Source organism: Morus notabilis, unplaced genomic scaffold (assembly GCF_000414095.1).
Source record: "Morus notabilis unplaced genomic scaffold, ASM41409v2 Scaffold789, whole genome shotgun sequence".
Taxonomy (NCBI): domain Eukaryota; kingdom Viridiplantae; phylum Streptophyta; class Magnoliopsida; order Rosales; family Moraceae; genus Morus; species Morus notabilis.
Window position 1 is genome coordinate 709,238 of NW_010364361.1, and position 13,262 is coordinate 722,499.

General features: G+C 34.8%; 1 protein-coding gene across 2 annotated transcripts; it reads left to right on the forward strand.

The window, feature by feature from the left end:
• The first annotated feature begins 7,191 nt into the window (after positions 1-7,191).
• LOC21406845 (protein NTM1-like 9) lies at positions 7,192-11,694 on the forward strand. Of its 2 annotated transcripts, none has more exons than XM_024171090.1 (8): positions 7,192-7,620; positions 8,420-8,721; positions 9,255-9,572; positions 9,697-10,065; positions 10,176-10,598; positions 10,684-10,953; positions 11,045-11,107; positions 11,191-11,694. In XM_024171090.1, exons 1-8 carry the CDS (start codon positions 7,455-7,457, stop codon positions 11,560-11,562), a joined length of 2,283 nt encoding a protein of 760 aa, XP_024026858.1. In that variant the 5' UTR covers positions 7,192-7,454; the 3' UTR covers positions 11,563-11,694. The 2 variants fall into 2 exon arrangements, with proteins under 2 accessions (XP_024026858.1, XP_024026857.1); XM_024171089.1 differs by having other exon boundaries at positions 7,193-7,620; positions 9,685-10,065.
• The last annotated feature ends 1,568 nt before the right edge of the window (positions 11,695-13,262 follow it).

Sequence of the window (13,262 nt, forward strand, 5' to 3'; positions counted from 1 at the left end):
TGACATTTTCTGAGAGCTTTTCATTGTAGCAGAAAAAGTTGATGTGACATATTCTGAGAGCTTTTTACTGTAGAAACTTAAAACTGAAAACTCGAATCGGTGAAATAAACGAGACCTAAGACAATGACCATAACATATTTTCCTTAAAACTGAAACATATAAACTTGATTCTATATTGCATTACTCTGCAGCGGAATTTAATTTCTAAGCCAGCGTATTAGAGACCACTCCCGTGTACCCATGACATTTCTGCCACCCTTGCCTCTGCCGGTCCATCAAGCAAAACCACTATATGGCTGACTGCTTACCTTTGTTACCTGCACACGAGTAAACTGATGAGCTAACGCTCAGCAAGTATAAACATGCACACATCATAAACTAGAAAAGAATTACATTAAAAGTAATGATGCAAATATGCTTGTGTGAAAACATGCTTTAAACTGCTTTCTGTTTTTTTTCTGTTCTTTATACCGTGGGCCTGGGCCCCTGCTTACTGTCTTGTTACTGTGGGCCTAGCCCCCTGTTTACTGTATGGTCTAGTCAGAATATCTACTCTTTGAGATTTCCTCCCTTGGGAGGCCGACGACCCGTCAGTCTCTTTACATTACTGAACTTTGAGTTTTTCATTTCCAAGTGTTAAAATCTTACTGAATGATATGCAACGTTTCTCTACGTGCACATGCTAACATAAAATGCATAATACTACTTGCATACTTTAACTGTGCATAAGGGTAGTCATATATCGCCCTTATGCAATCTAAGGCACTGAGCCCTCCAAACATGTATAATCACATAGACTTAGGAACATAAACAAATTTATAATTATAAGTCTAACTACGGTTTACTCGAGTCCAGACAAACATATATGTCTATACTTATAATTCGCTAGGATTCCCACTTGCTGGAAGTTCTTTCTCGTTGTCTCGGCTCTCGTGCCAAAACCTGTTTCATAGAAATAGGTATAAATTTCCTATTCCAAATCACAATTCTTCATACTTAGATTCTTAAAATCTAATTCCAAACTCGTTCCTGAACTTTTTTTTTTCCCTCTAGGCCGAATCCTAGTTTAAGAGGTAAATTACACATATTTCTGTATCTCGGTTTCTGAACCTTAATCTGTTCATTTCTGAGCATTAAAACTGTTATTCATTCTCTAGAATCAATTACTAACTCATTGCTTACTAACTAACTTTTAAGAAATTTTGGTAGAATTTCGCCTTATTTTTCTCGTTTTTCAAGTTTTCAATAACTCGTTCTACTTCCGATTTCGATACCTGGAGTCAAGATTTACATTCCTGAACACAGATTCTAACATAAAATTAAACAAAACATATGTTCTTTCTTAATCTAGGCTCACGGATTTTCAATAGAAATCCACCAAAATTTCGTTCAATCGTTTTAATACTTACACTGTTAGACTCCTATTATGATGTTCTACAAAACCTTACTTTCGATTTTCACTTTAACGGAAGTTTTTTTGAGAGGGGTTACTATTCATCCAAATCAAGAAATCATAGAATTCTCACGAAAACTCCGAAATCTTACCTCCAGAAGTTGAGGTTTTTCGCTAGAACACCTCAGGTTACGTTTCTACTGGACTGAACAGAAGAAATCTCAATGAAAATGCTTGATTTTTCTTCCTCCATCTGTCTCTAGCAACTTTTTTTTTCTTTCTTCGTAATTTTCTCACGTCTTTTTTTTTCCTCTGCTATACTTCACGTGAAGTATGTAATAGCCTTTGTAACCAACGTGAGTATTCATTACGTGAGTCATCAAGCTAGAGATAATTTCACGTAGCCAACATTGAGTACATAGCCAACATGAGTCACCCTTCAACTTAAGTTTTGTAATGACAAGTGGTGTTATTGCATGTGAGGTTCCACCTCACGGTAACTATCATTTTCACTTTTTTTTTTCTTTTTTTTTTACATGTACTTAGATAATCTAATATATATATGTGTGTATATATATATATACACTATAACTTAAAGATAATTTAATATATATATATATATATATTATAACTTTATTCAACCTACTTTTATTCTTTGTTATATCCAAGATATGTGATAGCAAATGAGTGAGTTTTATACTCAAAATTTTCTTGTCGAGACTTAAGTCTCCGTTTCTCAAAACGAGTCCCTTTCCGGTATTAATAATTTCACAATCAGTACAGGTTTTATACTACTTTTCTGAACTGTCGAGTACCATGGGTCAAACTTCTCATGTTCAACCCAATTCTCTTGGATATCTCATTAGTCAATTTCTTTTTTTGAAATTTTCATTTTAATAAATTCAGAATTGTCCAAAATGCGTACCCTCGCGGTACTCATTTTTTTAGCAGTTTCCTATTTTAATTGGCTTGAGAAAATTCTGTTTCACGAACTTTTGTTATTTTCCTTACTTCTAATATTTCTACTCTTTTCTAGCTGATCATTTGGTCACAAACCAAACATTTCAGTTTTTCATAACTAAAATATACCCACTAAAATTTCTAACCTTTAGCCGATAATTCACTATTTATAACTGATATTTATGAATTTTCTTTGTAAAAATATTCGTATTATAACTTTACATGTTTCGGAAAATTTTACTCCGTACATAAAGTTTTTACATAACATTTTCCTTGATTACATCAAAATCCTACTACTTACTATTCCGAAAATAATTTCGGTGAAATACCGGACTGTCCGGATTAGACCTAAATTTTGCCCGGTCATTACATTTAGGTACCTTGGGTCTATAGTGCAGTACAAAGGAGCTATAGAAAAGGATATTCAACATAAGATTAAGGTAGGGTGAGATAAATAGAAGAATGCTACGAGAGTTTTATGTGATGACAAGATGTCTATTAAGTTGAAAGGAAAGTTCTATAGGACCGTAATCCGCCTAGCTATGTTATATGATTGTGGATGTTGGACCATTAAGAGACAACATATATCTAAGATGAGTTTGGCAGAAATGCGTATGTTAAGATGGATGAGTGGCCATACGAGAATGAGTTGCGTAAAGAATGAAGTTATTCGTAGTAAAGTAGGTGTAGCACCAATAAAAGATAAGGTGCGCGAAGACCGCTTGAGGTGGTACGGGCATGTCCAACGTAGACCGCTAGAAGCACCAGTTCGTGCTTGAGAGGACATTCTTATACCAAATACTAGGAGAGGGAGACGTAGACCAAGAATTATGTGGACCGAAGTTGTTAGGAAAGACATTCTAGATCTAGGCCTTCTGAAAAGTTTAATTTTGAACAGAGTTGTGTGAAAAAGTGAAATCCATATAGCCGATTCCAATTAAGTTGGAATTAAGGCTTGTTGTTATTGTTGTATAATATGCATTTCACATTTTGATTATTCTACTGCGTTAGGAAAAGAATTACAAGCATCGATCTAGGAGTACGATAATACTTGCGAACTTAAATATTTTAATTGTAAAATGAAATAATATATTTACAAATCTGAAGAATTCTAATGTCGGTGTCATAAATTACTTGAGAGAAAATAAGGAACGATACACTTTGTGAATCTTGAATATTAAAAGTTACAAAATTAAACGATCTACTTAAAGAATCGATATTATACCATGAATCGTGAGTTTAACAGCATATAACAACTTAACAACCCTCGAATATTGATATTAAAGAATGAGAATTCTTTGGAGTTAGGAATCAGGCTTGTGAGGTAGCGATGGATTAGTTTCTAGAAGTTTGTTTTCTCTTGGTGAGATTAGTAGCCACAACTTTGTACACAATATGTCAATATTTAACCTCCTATTGTACAGTTCTCAAATCAACGAGATGATTAACAATTCCATCCATATAGTTCTTTTCTCTCTCTTTCTTTCTCTTTCTTTCTTCTCATGTACCTCTCTCATCTCTTTTTTTTTTTCCTCTTCTATCTATCTTCTTTGCTAAGTTTACATTTGGTAAAGTGAGAAAGAATACCGTACTAGCCGGACACTGTTTTGAATCAGTAAGATTTTTATCAAATTCGTATATTTGTATTTTTTTATATATAAATTTGATCAAATTAACATTTACAAACGCACACAACCAGTAAGAATAATATACCATAGAAAGCACCATTAAAGGATGTCAAAGTAGCCAAAGTGAGAATAAACCATGAGTTTTGTTTTTTTTTTTGCCCTCTTCTTTTTCGCATCAATCAGTTAATAGTGCTGACGCTATCCCTTATTTATAAGGTTTATAGATTTAATTCGTTGATGGCCAATTTATTTATTTATTTATCTTTTTCCTTAAAACAGACTATTTATTTCTTGAGAGATCATATGCTACCCCTTTTTTTTTTGGGTGGGGGGCAGGGGCGCAGACTGAAGAAAAATATAAGAGGAAGGCGATTGATGTTAGCATATTTCTTTTAAAAGTGATTTTTCAAACATTGAAAGGAATGTTCGATGAAGGCCTCTATCGGGAGGTCTTATCCATTAAGGAAGTTAGAAATTCAAATACATGTGGGCGTAGTCTCAGCGCACTTTAAATACTAGTGACTCGTTCATTTTATCGATTCGAGTTTAGAATTTAAATTTTATTACAGTAAAAAATTCTTAAAAATAGTAACATTTAATTTTTTTGTTATAGTAAAAAATTCTTATATAAAATCACATTTAACTCGAATTAAAAATTTAAATTAGTGAACTAAATGAGTTTTAAATTGACATAAATAAACATTCATATTTAAGACTGTTAAAAAGAATTTTCTATCGCAAATTCAGTCACGGTAATCCTTTGCCGCTAAGCCACTACTCGAGAATGTCTTTGTCTTTTACGGAGCAATAATTGATGGTTAGATTGGGTGGTAAGACTGATGGCATGTATGGCTTGATATTTGTGTTGGGGAAGTTGGTAAGGGGGTTTTGATTTTGAACGAAAAGTGTTTTCTTTCGGTTGAAAAGCGGAAAAGAGTCGTGAAGGGTTTGTAATAGTGAGAACTAGACAACTTTTGCTTTTCTGCAATGGCGATTGAATCACGTGCAAGGATAATATATAATGTATACGGCTATCTATAGTAATAGCCTTTTCTTTTTACAAAAGTGCTCAGTCAATCCCATATTATAATTAGTGTCGTTTAATTTATTAATTTAAATCTTTAATTTGAATTAAAATGTAATTTATGTGAGGTTTTTAATTATAGTAAAATTAAATGTAAACTTTTTTTGAAATAAAAAGATTTAAAATTCGTTTAGTTTGTTGATTAGAATTGAAATGTGATTTTATGTGAGAGCTTTTTATTATAGTAAAAAATTAAATGTGACTGTTTTTAAGAATTTTTTATTGTATCAAAACTCGAATTTTAAACTCAAATCGATAAAATAAACGGAATTTTAAAGTGGTAGTAGACCGAATTGCATAATTTGCATTGCAGTACCACGTGAGTGGAAGCTTTAAGATGCAATTTCAGAAACTTTTTAAAAGAAAAGCTTTAAGATGCCTTATTATTTTATGGACATTTCTCTGAGCTTTGTCCTAGAGCCAAATAAAAGGCTATTCATTTGCCATAGAGTTGGTTTTTATAATATTAATATTAAGAGAATGAAAAAGATAGAACGGGGGATAATAGGAATGTAGAGCCGATCATGTGTGAGTGATAAGATTATAAAAAATGTTACATAAATAGGCAGACGACGTAAACATTTTTTTTTTCTTCTTCTTTTGACCAAAGAAATTAAAGTTGCTCTACTTTGAGATTAAAAATAAAAAAATTAAAGTACTTTAAAAAAAATTTAAAAATTAAAGTTACTATAGAAATTTCATGCTACTACCTTATTAGCAATGAATATCTTGAACTATCAAATTTAATTATTTGTTTATATTGTTTGCTTCTCATATAATTTCAAAGTGATCTAATATTATTTTAACACTTAAAAAATTGTAGTGCTTAAAATTTTTCTACCTCCATGGAAGCTCTAAATAGAACCAAATACCTCTTCCCAAAACGTTTTTTGTTGTTGTTGTTGCCCTTTTGTTGTTTTGCATTAACAAGAACGAGGAAAACCATAAAGAGCAGGAACTGTCAAAAGTATAGTTCCATAGTGGAATCAACAGTAGCCTATAAAAATACTAGTGGCCCCTCAAAAGCAACGCGTTCGCAGATCGCAGTATATGGGAGAAAAACTTGCGGGAAAAGGCATTGGCCATATAATATGGTACGAATGACAGCACGGTAAGCAGAGACTGCCACCCAACCATGTACCGACAACACTTATAGTATAATACTAAAAAAAGTCCACGGTCCACACACGCTTCCTTCTAAACCGACAACCAAACAAGCAAACAAAAATAAATAAATAAATAAATAAAATACACTGTGATACCTTTAAGGTTTTTTTTTTTTTTTTTTTTTTTTTTTTTTTTTTTTTTTTTTTGCTGCATATATACCCTCAAATTTTAATCTTTTAATTGCATCATGATTTAAAATCAATATTAATTGAGGCCCAAAAATTGTTAAATATAATTAAATTGAAGGTTTGAAACACGAGATGCACTCATACAATGCAAATCTCATTATTTTTTAAATTAAATTATGTGTGAATTTTGTGTTTTAAATCGTCAATTTAATAATTTGGTAAGTTATTAGACTCCCTTTGCAATAATTTTAAAGTTTACAGTGTAGTTTGTTAAAATTAAGGCCCTATTTGTTTTACTGGTGTAGTTCAGTTCAACTCAGTTCGAAATGTGAGTAGAGAAATTTGTATTTGATAAGTATGCAGTTCGAATTAAGTTTCCCATTTGAACTGAATTAAACTTGTCAAATTTAAAGTTTAAATCACCCCTTAAGTTTAATCATTCAAACTATTTTTAAAAAGTAAAAAAGTGTCAACTCTCTCTGTTTTTCACACTTATTAAATATAAATATAAATATAAATTTTATTTTATGTTCAAACTAAAATTTTAACAACACATCCAAATGTTAATTTAAATTTTAATTTAAACTATACAATTTATATCTTTTTGTCTAAATAAAATTGTTTAAATGAAGAAAATTTGAACTAATAAATTAAACGGGGTTAAAAGTTTGAAATGTATTAGGCAGAAAACGCAAAATTGAGGATGCAATTTACTTAAGAATAAAAAAAAATGTCTAAAAAAATAAAAATAAAAATAAAAAGGAAAGAAAAAGGAAAAACACGCGCGCAAACACACAACGTAACAATCTCACAAACACTCATGCACACGATTTAAAAAAAAAAAAAGACAAACACTCAAGCACACAAAAACGACAAAAGATCAAATCAATCAAAACCGAGTGGGTTAAACCCATACACACAAACAGAGACTTAATCTGAAAGTATTTATTGGCAAAAAAAATCTGAAAGGATTTATAAAGAGTGGAAAGTGCAAAAAAAAAAAAACAAAAAATGGAAAGAAAAGAGAAGGAAAAAAAGTAGAGAGAGAGAGAGAGTAGAAGAAAGAAGAATTTTTTGGTTGGTGATCATCGGAGATGGGAACGGTGTCCTTGGAGTCGCTGCCGTTAGGGTTCCGGTTCCGGCCGACGGACGAGGAGCTGATCAACCACTACCTGAGGCTGAAGATCAACGGCCGTAACGCCGACGTCCATGTCATCCCGGAGATCGACGTCTGCAAACGGGAGCCCTGGGATTTGCCCAGTATGTTTCAGTTTTCCTTTCTCTCTCTTCTTGATCGCTTATATCTGGATTCGCTTGATTTGATTATTATTTAATAGTATCTAAATTTGGCGAATTGTTCTGAAATTTGTAATTCGCTTGATTGGATTTTGTTGGGTCTGTGGTTTTTTTTCTTTTTCCCTTTATTTCTTAGCTGAAATGATTTGGCGAATTATTCCTCTTCTTACATCACTCACAAGATTCTTCTTTTTTTATTTTTTTCCTCTATCTATAATCTAGATTATGGTATCTTCTTTTTTCTTTCTTAAAAAAAATTGGAGCGAACAAATTTTTTTTTCAGTAACAGAAAGTGGGTTTCGGCTTTCGAGCTTTGTTAGTTCTTAATAAGAATATATTTTGCCTCTCTAAAAAAATTTGCACAAAATATGATTTTTTAGGAGAGAGAGGTCTGAAAGGCCACTTCAGAAACTGAGCGGGAGTTCCGAGGTCTGAAGGTTTTAGTTCTTGTTATTGTAATTGTTGTTATATTTTATTTTATTATTATTTTTTAATGGAAGGTTTTAGCTCTTACAATATCTGCTTCCTGTTTTGTTAGAAAATTAGGTGGAGAAATATTTTTTTATTTTTTAGGAGAGAGAAGTATGGAAGGCAAGTTACGAGCTCTGTAAGGTTTTGTATTTCTGAAATTTGGATTTTTTTTTTTTTTTAAAGCAGAGAGAACTCCATTCCATTTAAGCAATTAACAGAACAAAGAAAGAAAAATGATTGATATTATACTATTTGAAGAAAGATGATAATTTTACGATCGGGTGATTTGCAGGGCAATCGGTGATAAAGACAGATGATCCGGAGTGGTTCTTCTTCTGTCCACGGGACCGGAAGTACCCGAACGGCCAGCGGTCGAACCGGGCCACAGATGCAGGCTACTGGAAAGCCACGGGCAAGGATCGGACGATCAGGTCTCGAAGCTACAGGTCAGCTTCCAATACCAACGGCTTGATTGGTATGAAGAAGACCCTTGTCTTCTACAGAGGACGCGCTCCCAAGGGTGAGCGCACCAATTGGATCATGCACGAGTATCGTCCGACGCTCAAGGACCTCGATGGAACTGGCCCTGGCCAGGTAGTCACAGTTCTAAGCTTATTTGTTTCTATGTTGCCTTTAACATTTCCTAATAGTTATAGGTTTTTGTCATTGTGGTAGCAAGCTTCACTTGTTCATTGATAACAGATTTAATACCGAAACTTGTCTCGTGTATAGGAGTCGAGGGTTATTACTGGAAAGATTAAACTTTGAGAACTCTTATTTGGTTGTATTAGTTTTGGCTATGAGGAGATTTTGAAGTTTATCAAACTGATCAGGTGTGTAATTGCTGAACGCTCATGGCTAATTCTTGTGGTAGTATCCTCTTAAAGTTTGTATAATAGTGGATTTGAGTTTCACTTTGTCCTTTGCTAGTGGTTTTTGATACTTAAACTTAGTCTCATTTATAGAGGGGATGAAGGTTATATTATTTCTGGACATGGCAAGATTGTTGAAGCTAGCAAATGGTTATCAGTTGTGTAATTGGTCTAGGTTCATAGCTAATGCTATTGTGTCCGTATATTAATTTCTATCCAATTTAATTTAATAGCTTTCTTTTCAACATTGTGCAGGAGGCATTTGTTCTCTGCCGCTTATTCCGAAAGCCAGAGGAGAAATCAGATGCTCTGAAACATGATGAGGTGAACCAAACTGGATCATCGCCAACCATAACGAAGTCTTCTCCTGATGATACCTCGTCGGATCTGCTTCAAGAAACTGCACCATCAGATATGCCGATTGGGGAGGAGCCAGAAGTTATAAACAGGTGGTCAACTGAGAAGTTAGATATCATGATCGCTCGTGCTCCAGGACCTGTTGAAAGTGGCTCCAATAGTAATATGGCATCAGACGTGGAAGATCATGCAACCGATCAGGAAACTCCTCGAGAGGTTAGAATATTTGCAGTGTTGTTGTGCCATCATTCTATATATATCCCTTTACGAGCTTTATAATTATGGAAAACTCAACCATCAATGTTTGTGGCTTCTTGCTTAACTCTAGGTGCACATGCAGATGGAAGAAAACTCACAATTGTATGAGCCTGCCAATGATGAAATTGATTTTTCATCTTTCTCCCCATTTCAGTCCATTGACTTGGGGCCAGAACTACTTTACGTTGGTTCACCTTCTGATTTTGGCAATGACATCAATGGATTTCGCTTCATGGATGGAACTGGTGAACAAGATATCTCTATCTCAGAGTTGTTGGATGAGGTCCTCCAAAACCCTGATGAGAGTTCATGTGAAGATTCAACCTATCAGAAGAACACGGTCGTTGGGAGGGACAACCATTTGTCTAATCTAACACAATCATTGCAGAACACACAACCAGGAAACTTATACAATGTTTCGTACAACAACATGAACCCTCAAACAATGCAGGTAGGATAAAAAGATTTTACATACAGTTAACTTTATTTCATAAAGTTAATTTTGTAATTTGCCCCTGGCGAGTATTGCGAGATAATCTTTCCTTTGTTACTGTATGGTAGCATGGCCTGGATATGAAAGGTTCTGAATGGTATAGTGAGCAAATGGATGCCAAAGAAGTGTTGCAGATTCAACCTCAATGCGGACCTTCTCGAGCTGAAGCGCCATATGCGAACCAAGATCTTAGAATGGGAAATATGGGCCAACCTGGGTATAATATGGTTGGACAGGTTTCTGTTAACAATTTAGAAGAATCGACCAGTATGAACGTTCCTGTTAACTACTATGGTCATGGAGGCGGAACTGGAATCAAGATTAGGTCTCGTCAGCCTCAACGGCCAATTTCTGATAATTTTGTGACTCAGGGCACCGCTGCAAGAAGAATTCGTTTACAGATGGATTTATCACCCGGTTCAACTACTAATGACAATGTGAGAGATTCAAACCAGAGCTATGAAGAAGAAGTACAGTCGACACATACTGGGGTAGAGCCATTGTGTGAAGTTAAATCTCAAGGATTATTATAATATGTATTTAGCAAAGTTTGACACTGTTGATTGTCCTTTGCAGGTCAGTGAAGCTACGGAGTGGAGTCCCACTGTTGATGGGCAGGAGAAAGAGTATTCTAGGGGTCATCTTGCTGCTGGGACTGGAATCAAGATGAGGACCCGGCAACAACCGCAATCAAGTTCAAATAGTCCCATACCACAAGGCAGCGCTCCAAGAAGAATCCGCCTACAAATGGATACTGCGCCTCGATCATTTGCCAATGACAACGTCAAAGATGTTAAGCAAAGCAAAGAGGAAGATGAAGATGAATTGCAATCAACCGTTACAGAGGTAAGGATTATTAGGTGATGCAAAGCTAGAATCTCTGGTGATATCAATGTTCAAATATTCACTGATTGATTAATATAATATTGCGCCTCAGGACTCTTTGGAAGATGCAGACGACAGCGAAACAGATGATGAAGCACAGTCGTCTTCTACAGAGGTAATAATCATCAATTTAATGCACTCCTAATTTACATATTTACATAATTGAGCTAATCAAATTGTACGTCATGTTCTGTGCAGGCCCCAGAAGCTACAGAGCGGAGTCATTTCCTTGATGAACGGGATAACGAGAGCCATCTTCTGAAGGCTGACACGATCAAGGAAATCGCTGAAGAATCCTCCATAGAACTAATAGATGAAAGCGAGGACAGCTCTGAAGAATCCTCTGCAGAACTGGTTGAAGCAAACCATAAAGTTTGTGAAAAATCTACGACGAAACTGAGGTTTAGAGCGAAAAAAAATGAAGCATTGCGGAGTCCGATAGGCCCGGAGACACTAACTCCACGCCGTGGCCCTTCTTCATTAGTCATCTCTTTTGGGGTTTCCGCGATTGTAATTCTGTTTTTAGTTTCTGCTTGGTTATTTAGAGCTCTAGATCTTGCTGTTGTGTGAGAAAAAAAAAAGTATAGGAGGTTTGTTGTAGCGTACGTTTTCTCTTTTTCCTCTAGAACAGGTTTAAGGTTTGTAAAATTGCATTTACCGTATGTATAATGTATGGAATCAGATAATTTTATGGCATGACAATTGGCATCTAAAGTACTCTCTCTTAACCTTTCTAAAAAGGTAATCTTATTCTAAGCATGGCTTATGCCTTAGGTTTGTTTAGTTCCAACAGGTTGAATTTCCCTTCGTTGTCGGTGCCTTAATTGTTAAAAGAATTTCTCACATTAATGAAGCCGTTGGAATATTATATTATACCTATTAAGGAGGTAGGAAAGTTACTGTACTAAGTATAGTGACTTTCCCATTTTTCCCCTGTTTGTTTCTCTTTCTGTTCAAGCCTTTTTTATATTGTTTGTGTCATTTTGAGTGTTTTTATTGTTTTACCCTCGGTTTTATTTTGCTTCTGTGTTTTTTTCTGGGCATTTTGGTCATTTGATTTGGTCCTCTTTCTTTTACCGTTTCCAATGTCTGACCTTTGCTATTCCTTTTCCTGGAGCTTTTTCTTCTCACATTTTATTCCATTTTTTTTGCCACTGAAGCTTTTTATGCTTCGTCTCTTTTTTGTCGGTGGTGGATTCTTACAGAAATGCTTATTGAGGCTTCTGGGCTTTTTTTCTCCCTCTTACGCTTTCTTTGATTGTTTGGCTTAAATCGAAGGTTCATCGTAAAAGCTCTGGGTTTTTCTCTCTGTTTTTTTTTTTCTCTTTCTGCCTCTCGAGCGATTTTCTCTCCTCCGTCGTCCCCAATCCTTACCTCTGCACCACCACTACCGTCGCCGTCAACCCTTCTTTGATCACGATCGGATGTGGCTCAATGACAAGGTTTTAATTTTCTTTCCTTTTTTCCATTTCATTTCTATGATTTCATTCTTCGTGTTTTTGCTTTCCTTGGAAGAACAATTTCTTTTCTTCTCTGAATTCTTTGTTTGGCAAACCGTAGAAAATTTTCACTTCTCCACTTAGCAAAATAAGTACATAACTTTAAAAAAAAAAATTGCGTTTTTCTCTGTCTGTGCTTTTGGTATAGTGTGATTCACGATTTGCCGAGCTTCATTTAGCTCGAGGTCCAGAGTACACGTGAAGATATGGGTTGTCTTCTTCGCCTCCACTATTTTTGCTCAACTTTCAGTAAGTTTTTTTTCTTTTTTTTTAATAAAACTGTTAGTGGTGTGCTTCAATTTTTTTTTTTAGTTTTCTACATTTCATGCATGCTTAATATTCTGTCCATATGTTCTTAATTTTTTGTTTCTTTGTTCCTTTGATTCTTTAATGATAAATGTTGTTGTCATTAGGAATTTTGCTACGGATTATTGTGGGTTTTCGGTGATTTTTTTTCCGTTCCCTTTCTTCTTTCCCCTATTCTCTTCAGCCATTTTTTGTTTCTTCGTTCCTTTGATTCTTTGCTGATCATTTTGTGTTGTTGTCATTAGGAATTTTGCTATGGGTTTCCAGCGGTTTCCCAACCCCCCTTCCTTTCTTCTGTCCCCTCTGCTCTTCGGCCATTGATATGGAATTTACATGTGTTTTTTCTGTGTTCTTACGAGAGTGAATGTTCTGGAATGCATATTTTGTGTTATGTGCCTTTTTTTCCCCTTCTTTTTGCCGAACCTCTGATGTTTCTGATCTACTCTTTTGATTTGAGAATTGTTC

Excerpts from the sequence above, each read along its gene's own strand:
- LOC21406845 (XM_024171089.1), top strand. The coding sequence starts at position 7,455 with ATGGGAACGGTGTCCTTGGAGTCGCTGCCGTTAGGGTTCCGGTTCCGG. Across the intron at positions 7,621-8,419 it reads GGAGCCCTGGGATTTGCCCA|GGCAATCGGTGATAAAGACA; the intron begins GTATGTTTCAGT and ends GGTGATTTGCAG. Across the intron at positions 9,573-9,684 it reads ATCAGGAAACTCCTCGAGAG|GTGCACATGCAGATGGAAGA; the intron begins GTTAGAATATTT and ends GCTTAACTCTAG.